At 44.7% G+C, this 11,042-nt stretch overlaps 1 protein-coding gene across 5 annotated transcripts in view; it reads right to left on the reverse strand.

Annotated features, from left to right (window-relative positions):
• The window catches only part of LOC147626157 (NADH dehydrogenase ubiquinone complex I, assembly factor-like protein (DUF185)), a 30,452-nt gene extending 19,622 nt beyond the window's left edge, over positions 1-10,830 (reverse strand). The window contains exons 1-5 of one of the 5 annotated variants that reach the window (XM_086816268.1): positions 10,703-10,830; positions 10,509-10,615; positions 10,303-10,414; positions 9,926-10,008; positions 200-265 (exon numbers count right to left, since the gene is read on the reverse strand). In XM_086816268.1, the coding sequence (XP_086672394.1) occupies positions 200-265; positions 9,926-10,008; positions 10,303-10,414; positions 10,509-10,615; positions 10,703-10,736 (402 nt within the window). In that variant the 5' untranslated portion in view covers positions 10,737-10,830. Of the gene's footprint in view, positions 1-199; positions 266-9,925; positions 10,009-10,302; positions 10,415-10,508; positions 10,625-10,702 lie in introns of all 5 variants that reach the window. The other 4 variants (XM_086816267.1, XM_086816270.1, XM_086816271.1 and 1 more) reach the window with 4 other exon arrangements.
• Between the last annotated feature and the right edge of the window lie 212 nt (positions 10,831-11,042).

The raw sequence follows: 11,042 nt of genomic DNA on the forward strand, positions 1-11,042 counted from the left end.
CATGGGATCCACTCTATGGGTGTACTCCTCTTGGGTCCGAAAGAAGCTGGTGATGGTTGGTTGGCGAGGGAGGGGGCGGGTGGCTAGGACCTAAGTAAGCTCTCTCAAGAATGCGTCCCTGTGTTTGCAGCATAGAAGATTTGAATGGTTAGGGGTCTGCTATAGGAGAAATCCATAACATGGTGGGGAACTAGCTTACCTGCAAAGGAAACTCCGGGTTGTGATTCCTTAATATATACTTTGCAAGTGCATACCCATACCATGGCTGCCATAAGAGAAGAAGCATATAATAATTCAAACATTATAATTTGAGACGGTGTGTTAAATATGGAACTAAAATAGCAATAGAGAGAGATTAACTTATTAAGTATCTATGAAAGACCCAATGGGCCTATGAGACCAAAGCGATACAATAATGCCCATGGCATATCTCATCATGGAACAAAAACTAAAATAGAACAAAACAAAAATCTCACTAGAATGATACAAAAATGTCCATGATAATCTCATCATGGAATACAAGGAACATGAAACATGAAACATAAGAGGAGAATCAGCCCTCAATAGGTGGTATAACACTCCCTACAATATATCAAGCATGGGGCTAATGACTATGGCCAAGAGATCTCCCTCAGCTACGTCACGTGGAAAGGTGGCGGTGGAGCATGTCCGGATCTCGAGTTGATGAGTGGATTGTGGCTGTCATCCGGAGGGTCGTGGGCAACGGGCGGGCACGCTGAAGTGCGCATGCCTAGTCCGATGTAACTCCTCTCGAGCAAAGTGGGTCTGCAATAGCCCGAGGTGGATCCATGGGATCCACTCTATGGGTGTACTCCTCCTGGGTCCAAAAAAAGCTGGTGATGGTTGGTTGGCAAGGGAGGGGGCAGGGTGGCTAGGACCTAAGCTCTCACAAGAATGCGTCCTTGTGTTTGCGGCGCAGAAGATTTGAATGGTTAGGGGTCTCCTATAGGAGAAAGCCCTAACATGGTGGAGAGAATTCAAGAATAGACCAAGTAGTTGGGCAGAATTCGAGACTGTGTTTCGAGATAAGTTCCTCTAGGCAGAGGATGTTTGATATCGTGGCCAAGTTTACAAGCTTGGATATGAAGAACCTATCTTACGACACATACTTACAGAGATTTAGAGAGTTGCAATCCCGAGTGGCACACATGGATGCCACAACATTGTGTTGGATTTTTTATCCGTGGTTTGGCACAGGAACACAAGCTCCAGGTAAAGAACAATCATATCAAGACATTGGAGGATGCCATTCGAAATGCTAGAATTAATAAGAAGATGATGGCCGACAAGACTCAAAAGAACGTCTCTCAAAAACCTCAAACCACAGAAACCTCTTAGCACGGATCCAAAACAAAAAGTTTAAGTCTGAGAAGGCTCCACAAAACCAAACCCAGTCTTCGGGTAAACCCAATCTGAAGAAGGATCAGAAGCACCAGCAAACCCTTCAGAATATTAGGGAGGGCAGGTGTTCCACGTGCGGTCAAAAGGGTCATACTTGTCCAAAGGCAAAGAACAAGGCAGCTCATTTGACCGAAGTACCCTCAAATTTCGTCTGTGGATGCTATTGTTGAGTGCTTGCATGGAATGTATTTTCAGCATGGCAATCTTCTGTCTAACGACTTGATATGTAGGTATGGGTCGGTGTTAGACAAGACTCTGCACATTCTTTTTGACCCTGGACCCTACTAGCACTCACAACTTCGTTAATGCCAAACTTGTGAAGAAACTGGGGAGTGAAGGCACAACCAAGTGATCACGTGTGTGAACCTAGTGACGAGACATGGACAAATCTGGGGACAGGCATGTGTCTCACACTTACTGATATCTATTCAGAGTTACACATCCATGCAGATTGGAAGGGTCATATTTTTGTCCTTTATAATGGAAGATACTCCAGTATGTTTGAAGGGTGATTTTGCAGTCCCACCCTCTATTCTATGAGGTTGCTCGATGGTGGATCAGGATCTCCTAAATCCGGGGCTGATGAGCTGGGAGTGGTCGAGGTCCAACGGGACGAGGCCTCTAGCTCTCAAGAGAGTGCATGCCTGATTTGATGTCACTCCCATGGGCTTGCTGCGAGGAGGCACTGTCGTATAGGCTCCTATATCCACTATGATGGGCTCTGGTGCCTCCCTATCCACCCCTCTAGGCTAGAAAAAACTGGTGATGGTAAGCTGAGAGGAGGGAGGGAGACAGAGAAAGGGAGGGACAGAAGAGAGATTTTTGCCAACTTTATGGGGGGTGCTTGGATAACACAACCTCTATGCACAAGTCAAATGCATCTCCAGCAATCTCTCCATCCCTTGGCACAAAGAACTTCTGCTACCATTGATGAACCAAATAAGCCAGCACATGTTGGAGGACCCCAAATTGGTGAGCCCAAGAAGCCAAGCCAAGCAAGCCGCCGGGTAGTGCTACTATTAAGATTCCACCGATCACTTTGGGAAGGATTGTCTGTCACATGCACTTTGCACACTGTAGTGCATGGTGACAAACTGGCTCATCATCATCAGTGCAACATTGTACAGTATTAGTTCCATTCAGGATGATATTTGTCGTACGCCGTGACCCCATTGTAATCCTCGTCCAGGATAAGTCAGGCACGAGCCTTCGTAGGTCATTCTCAGCCAAAGCAAGTCAGTCAGTCAGTCTAAGTCCCTTAACCCACTTAAAGAGACGCATTCATGCATATACAGTCAATAGAAACCATAAGGTTTGCATCAGAAAGCATTCTGCACATTGCACATCATTCATCCATTGCATCTAGACCATGGCAAACACCCCAGATATCATCTAGTATTTATCAATATATTTACTAGGATTTTTTTGGTATTTTTCCAATCATTTTCAACATTTTACACATCATTTAAGCATTTATGGTGGACATGAGCAGTTGGCCAGCTCAGTAGCCAGCCGACTGGCTCATGGTGTCCATATAAATAGAGTACTTGCATATTCAGCCATTCATTCATCATATTCAGCAAAGGAGAATTCAAGCACTTGTCATCCTTAGCACTAGGAGCATAAGCGATTGCAGTTTCAGCCATCTTCTCTCAGCGTTTTCCTCCTACAGCAATAGACGCATCAACGCATGAGCATTCAGCCATCTTGCAGCAGTTCAGCATTCAGCCTACAGTCCACCTTGCGTTTTCTGCATCCATACAGTTTTCAGCGTTCATCATCTCATCGTTTTGCCCCAGCCACTTGGTGAAGGTAAAACGCAGCATTCATAAGCATTTACAGCATTCATACTCAGTCTAGAACAATCCCAAACAGCCCCTCTCTCAGCCATAGCTTTGCATCCCCTTCTCATTCCATTGGGAAGAGTGCATAGGCTCGAGATTGGACATCTTTGGTGCTTCTACAACAGTGTACAGTTCAGCCCAACACTTGGTCTTCAGAGGTCTTGCGTTTGGCTTATCATCAGTCACACCGTCAGTCTCTTTAAAGATAATAAAGCAAATACTATCTCGGTAACGGGATAGGGGGCCCTTCAGTGGGTAATTCGGGACCCCATACGATGTACAGTTCTCATCTCTCTCTCTCATATCTCTTTAAAGTTTGAAGTCTTAAAGTGGATTGTTAAACTCACGAAACTCAGGATGCAGAAGACGGTGTGAGCATTTGAGTGACAGGATCCTCCAATACGAATACTTCCGCTGCATGTTACATTGGTATCAGATTCAGCTTGTCCACACACACCGTATCCTAGCATGAGGGCATCCTTGGATGGTCAGATTGCGTTCTGGCATGACCACCGACTTCAGCATCATGTCTACAAAGGAGAGTACCCATCAGCCGGAAGACGTCACCCCCGAAGGAGACACTACAGCAAACACCATAGCTCTTCTTAGAGCTCAGAACCAACTACTCATGGAGCGTCTCCAGCTCTTGGAGGCAGCAGCACGTCCTCCTCCGCCTCCAACAGCCCCCGACTACATCTCTCTCTTCTTTCAGATGGAACAACAAAGAAGAGAAGAAGAGAACCGAAGGAGAGAAGAAAAAGCAGAAGCAGAAGCAAGAAAACAACAAGAAAAAGCAGAAAGATAGGACAGGATCGACGAAGACCGGCGTTATGCTGAACTCGCCGCTCGGGAGCACCAACGAGAGCTTGATCGAAAACGTATGTTATTGGAGCACCAAAGGGAAAAGGAGGTCATTCATCTTAGATACCAGCACCTCTCTTCAGTTTCCCCTGCCTCAGATACCACCAGTCAGCAGTCCGCAGCATCACCTACCGTCATTTGCAGTTAACCAAATTTCAGTAAGTATGATAGTAAGTGTGATCATTTAGCAGTTAATCAGTTTATTCATCAATTTACTGCTCATTTTCTATTAGCTAGGATCACAGATCCTCAAGATAGAGTCCACGTAGCAGCTCCCCATCTCACTAGTGAGGCAGTCACTTGGTGGCAGCATTGGTCTAATCTGTATACAGACCAGACCAGAGGTGTAACAACTTTTAGCTGGGATACATTTGTCCATGACCTGAAGACCAAATTCCTCCCGCCCCAGTACATGACTAGTTTGACAGATAAGTTCTATGGACTCAAACAGAACGGATCCCCAGTGCTTTAGTTTTCCGGCAAGGTTATTACTTTAGCACAACAGTTAGGGCTATCTGAGCACACTAAGATGGAGCAATTCATTCGTGGATTGGATCCTAACATTCGGTTCACAATTCGTAACTTTGATATGACCGAGCTTTGACTGTCGCTCAGAATGAAGAAATGAAGATGAATGGAGGCAAGCCCAAGCAGTCATCCCAATCCAGTACCGAACCCCAGCAGCAGCAGCAATCCACTGCACAGCCCAGGGAAAGGTAATGCATCTTCTAAAGATGCTAAGAAGGACGGCAATATAGCTCCAGTTCAGGGGGTAAGAAAGATAAAGAATCTAAGCCTAAGAAAACCCCCCGATGAAAAGGCTAAAGCAGGCATTACTCGAGGTTATCTTCCTCCAGAGGAGCAAACGAAGTATCAGTCAGAAAACAAATATTTTTTGTCACATCATAGGGCATGGTAAGAAGGATTGCCACAAATGGCAAGCAGAACAAGCCGCCAAAGCTCCTTCTGCCACAGTTGCCACAGCATCCCCAGCTCCTCCAGCCCCACCTACTACCACCAATGCGGTTCAACTTTTACCTTCTATGCATCCTATGCCATCCATGGTATTTGATGCTAAGCAGAAGGGTGAGAGCGATGCTGCACAGAAAAGCCTCATCCGAGCTTATGGCTCTACCAAGGGCCGACAGTTTGTAGTCCTTTTCGATATGGGCAGTTATGAAGACGCCATCTCTCCCCAGTCGGCTAATAAAATGAGCTGCACATTAGTCCCATATCATTCCAACGAGATTTCATTCTCTCCTCTTTTGGGATGTGACATGATCTTAGGAATCCAGTGGTTTCATCAGTATGAACCTATTCCCAATTGGAGGCAAGACTCATCGTTTTGCCCCAGCCACTTGGTGAAGGTAAAACGCAGCATTTACAGCATTCATACTCAGTCTAGAAGGAACAATTCATGGACATCCTCCAATGTCCATTCTCTTTAATGGAGAAGCCTCCCAATACATCAAGGATAGTTTCATTGAGTAGTGAAGCTGACTACAATAATGGATACTAGTGGAGTGGTTGTGACCATAGGTATGGAGCAAGCAAAAGAAATCAAACCAAAACCACATCTTGGAGAGTTTGTAGGAGGCCCCTTAGGGTTTTGGGGATTTTTTAGGCCTCTAAACCTTCAACGTAGCACCTTTGGACCTAGTGGAAGTGATTTTCGGTCGCCACCGTTGGTTGTTTGATCACCAAGGGGTGGTCCACCACTGAATACAGGTTATTGTTCCAGGATGCTTCCATTGGAGGTTTTTGGAGAGTCATTGCCATCCCTCACAGACATGTTGCCTGAGTTTCCACTCTTCCAGATAAGGGGCGGATAAGTGTGCGGTTAGGCATGCAAGTTTGGTGTATGTTCATGCTATGGCATCCGTTGAGCTCGATGGAATTGAGGAAGATTTTTGTTCAGTATGGTCGACTTTCAGCTCTGAGTTACTAGATCCGCTACCCAAGGATCATCGTATAGAGCTCATCCTCCATCGAAAGCTCCCTACTGAATAAGCCAAAATGACTTCATCGAGCCCAGGCAGCAATTAGATTAGTTGTTGGTATCCAAACTTCTCGCCATTTGGAGCTCCGTTCCTCATGGTCAAGAAGAAGGATGGGACTATCCCCTTTGCGTGGATTATCCTCCGCTCAATAAGGTTACAATAGAACGAGTTTCCTTTGCCCAAAAAATGACTTATTGGTGTGCCAAAAGATTCAATAAGATTAATCTAAAGTCTAGCTATCATCATATGTGGATTGCACCAAATAACATCAAAAGATGGAGTTCCAAACGTCTTTTCATTGTCTGAGTTACTAATGATGCTCTTTGGGTTGACCAATGCCATGGCAATCATCAGTAGGATGTCTTGAATTTTTAGCCATATTGGGAACATTTCATCATCTTGTTCTTAAATGACATCTTGGTCTTCAAGAAATCCAAAGAGGAGCATCATTGGCATATGGAGCTCACCGTTCGGTTGATCAATGACACTCAGCTTTGGTTTCATACAAATAAGACTTCAATGAATTTAGGCAAGATGAAGGCCATTGTGATGTGGCCAATTTGGAAAGATGTACATGAGATGAGCTTTTCAGATGTTTGGGCTTGATTGTGCTCTTTGGCTGGCCAAGGAGATGACCTCTAACAGATGCTACAATGGAGGATCAAATATTTTGCTGAACCCTAGTGAGGCAATGTTATTTTAAGAAGCTCAAGGTGCTCGATGTCTTCGACTTCTATTCTCCCACTTCCAGATTTAAGCCATACATTATGTTTTGCAATGCCTACGATGGTGAACTTGAAGCTATGTTGCAACAACATGGGCACCCAGTTGCCTATTAAAGTCACAAGCTCCGTGGATCCGAGTTGCAATACTCCATATATGAACAACAGCTTCTAGCCGTGGTGCACGGAAGTGGCAGAACTACCGGATCCATTAATTGTTCAGGTATTTAGTCACTCCATCTCAGCAAGATTTATCTCCCTCTCAACTTCATTAGTGGCATTTTCTCTCACAATTTACCTTCAAATTGACTATGTGCCTGAAATAGGTGTGATTGCATGCTCTTAGTTGAAGACTACACCCGATGCTAACTCCATAGAGTTGTAGCAGTGAGTATGTTGTGTCTATGCGGAGGACCCGAATTTCAAGGCACATTGGAACAAATGCTTCCAAGCATTGCTTCGGAGTCTACCATTTGTGTCCTCCACAAGATCTTCCCTGGTCACAGCTGAAAACACGATTAGTACCAAACCAAATCATAAGACAGCTCAAGTCCTCCACAAGATCTTCCCCAATCACAGCTGTTAGTACCAAAGCAAATCATAAGGTAGCTCACCTCCCAACCAGGACTGGCATCCACCGATCTCCCCGAGCCAAAGCTAGGGCTCCTCCACAATCCCATAGGCCCATGTCTAACTCCAGTATCCCATACCACCGAGGACTGGCTAAAGACCTTAAAACACACCAACCTATGTACTCGCCATGTGCACAGCATGAGCATGTCTGCTCTCCTCGTCCAAGCTAGACCTTCAGTGGTGCATCCGCACAACTCTATCTCATAATAACTTAGGCCCTCACTTATATAGTGATAACTAGGCCATAAATAACCTGCTATAAACAGCCATTAAGCATGTTTTATCAATCCAAGAACCCTAGCCAAGTATCTGCCTGATAATCCCTAATCTCAAGGGCCCACCAATGTTGGGGAAGTTGGCTCGTCTATTCTGATGGATACAAAGGGCAACCAATACCTTATGAGTGTCAAGACAAAAAGCGCACTCACCACAGGAAAGATGTGCATACGCCAAACTAGGACCATGTGAAACAATGGGGCCTTCTTTATACTTGAGTTTAGTGAGTCTTTAGCAATCCTTTAAATAGCATACATGAACTGAAAGGGTAGTCGACACGACACCAAATGGGGTCCCAATTACCCACTACTAAAGAATCCCCCCCCCCCCCCCGCGGCGCGGGACGCAAGCAAGAGTATTTGCTTTATTTCTTCTAGAGAACTGAATACAAGCTGAACTGTGTCCACAAGACTGAGCGGACAAACGCACTGATTGACCACCAAACGCAAGGACAACGTGACCAAATGCTGGGCAGAAAGAACTATGCAGAAGTTGCAAGCGACCGTGAAGCTATCTTCAGAGAGAATACACCGGCCTAAAGACTGAGGGATGGTGCTCTGAGAACTCTAGGAAGAGGATGAGCTTCACATGCCTCAATGGCAAAATTCACCCTTTTATATGTCCAGGAAAGGCTAGTCGGCTAGCTTTACTAATGTCGGCCTGTTTTGTTTGTCACGACTGAGATAAAATAGTAGTAAAATATTTAATGCTGTCATGGGATATCTAGCTGCTGGCTGACTTTCAACTAGCCCTATCGACTGTTGGCCGACTATCAACAAGCCCTGTCGACTGCTATTGCCTAGGCCCATATAAAGGCTGTCGATTGGGTCTTAAAGCTCGCTAATCATGATTCACCCATAGCAAGACTTACCCTTCATGCTGGCCTTAGGGCTAGCCCCTACTATATGGATGCTAAATGCTTCTAATGCATTCTACACCTAAGGCTGACATCTACATGTACCTACATGAGGACTACTTGCTAACATCTACGTGACATCTCCAAAGTGGGTTAAGAGGACTGACCTAATAGACCTCTATGGCAGAAGACTAACCTACGTAGCTCGTGCCTGACATGTCCCGAACTGGAACTCACAATGGGGTCACGGCATACGACAAAATCTTCTATCAAGGTACTACTACTGTACATGTTTCTTGCACTGTTGATGAGCCAGTGTGTCACCATGTACCACAGCGCATGCACATGACATTAGCTTGGCAGCAGGTTCATGGCTTCGAGGTAGTCCGCCAATAATTGTGGATACTCCAAAAAGAATTCTTCATCTATTCAAACGACTTCATGGGTCCCTCGATCTTTGAACTTGGTATGAAATTGGCGAAGTCATTGTCTGGAAATGTGCTTCCAACGATGTAGAAGGATCTACTCGGGTTCTATCACTTCTGCTTCATCAACCATTTCTAGTTGTTGCTCTTCTAGAACATTTTGCAATGAAGATCCGATATAAGGCTTTAACCAAGAGACGTGGAAGATGTTGTGCATCGTCCAACTATCCTGCAATCTAAGTTGCATGGCGACATCACTTAACTTCTTGGTGATGGGAAAAGGACCAAAACTCCTGAATGATAACTTTGGGCAGCGCTTGCCCACTTGCTTGAGTCTTTGCTTCATGATCCTTAAGTATATCCAATCTCCCTCTTTGAAGTTGACATCTCTCCGTGATTTTCACCCATAGCAAGGCTTACCCTTCATGGGTTTGTTGCCTTGGGGCTGGCCTTAGGGCTGGCCCCTACTATATGGATGCAACTAATATACTTCTAATGTATTCTACACCTAAGGCTAACATCTACATGTACCGACATGAGGACTACTTGCTGAATTTTCCAAAGTGGGTTAAGAGGCTGACCTAACATTGACTTGACACGCCTCTATGACTGGAAGGCTAACCTACGTAGCTCGTGCCTAACATGTCCCAAACTGGGGGTCGCAGCATACGACAAAATCTCCTATCAAGGTACTACTTCTGTACATGTTTCATGCACTGTTGATGAGCCAGTGTGTCACCATGTACCATGGTGCATGGGTGCACATGACAAAAGAAGCCAACAAGAAGGGCCATAAAAAAACAGGAAGAATAAGGCCGGCCGCAAATGGCTGCAAAAAAAGAAGCAACAGTGCAAAATTAACATGGGCACTTAAGAGAACACTAACCTTGAAAAGCTCAATCGGTGTAAACCATGAGATATCATTCTGTCTGTACAACTCATGAAGTTGCTGCATGTAATGCCTTCTTCCTTAACAGCAGGGCCGAGAAGAACATCACACATAAGACATGATTCAATTAGATGAGAAAGATGATGTTTGCAATTATGATGATGATGATGACAATGACAATGTCTGCAGCACGCGGCATGAACAGAGATCAGTTTCAATGTGCAATCATGATGGTAAGATGATGTTCATAGTCATCACGATCTCTGCTTGATGTGCAACCATGGTTGTCATGGGCGAGATGTTTGTAAAACAACGACAATAACCATGGTGATGGTCACAACAATGACACTGACGATGACGACCCCAAGACTCACCTTTCATGAGATTGAATGATATTGATTCGGGCAGCATGCCAACAGCTTCGGGTCTGGCTGAGAAATAACCATGCTGAGGGTTGTACAGAGCATCGTGAATGAAATCCCTGACCTGACAACAGAGCGGAAGGTTTATCATTAAGCAGAATAGAAAACAAAAGAAATTGCATGTTCAGGTGAGAAAATGGCCATTTAATACAAGTCACCAGAATGGGACGGTCCTCAGGAACGTAAAATGCAGAGCTTGATGTGCATAGTTCCGAAATTTGGACGTTTGGAATGACATTGAACTGATATCTTCTCCTTCTCCTGGCTGGAAGAGCTTCACAAAACATCAATGTCTGCATGACTTGATAAAACATGACAAACAATGTTTAAGGTGCTGGAGATTCGAGCGTACTTAGGGTGACGTGAAGCACCTGCCGCAACGGCATTTTTCAGAAGCTGCGACGACGACGACGAAAACAGTCATTTGTAGATCAGTTCTACATAAATAAGTGTAATGTGTGTTACATAAGTTTAAATAATATTAAGCACGGTACTAAATTACTACACCCTGTTATTTGTCATGAAATTAATGTGTGTTACATAAGTTTAAATAATATTAAGCATGGTACTAAATTACTACACCCGTTTATTTGTCATGAAATTAACAGTGCACTTGCCTCTTTTCTTGGTTGGAAGAACATGCATCCCCCTATGCAACACTTTAGTATATAATATGTGAGGTGTACTCGAAT

This window comes from Cibotium barometz, chromosome 22 (genome assembly GCF_041138505.1).
Source record: "Cibotium barometz isolate CiBa-2024 chromosome 22, ASM4113850v1, whole genome shotgun sequence".
NCBI lineage: Eukaryota > Viridiplantae > Streptophyta > Polypodiopsida > Cyatheales > Cibotiaceae > Cibotium > Cibotium barometz.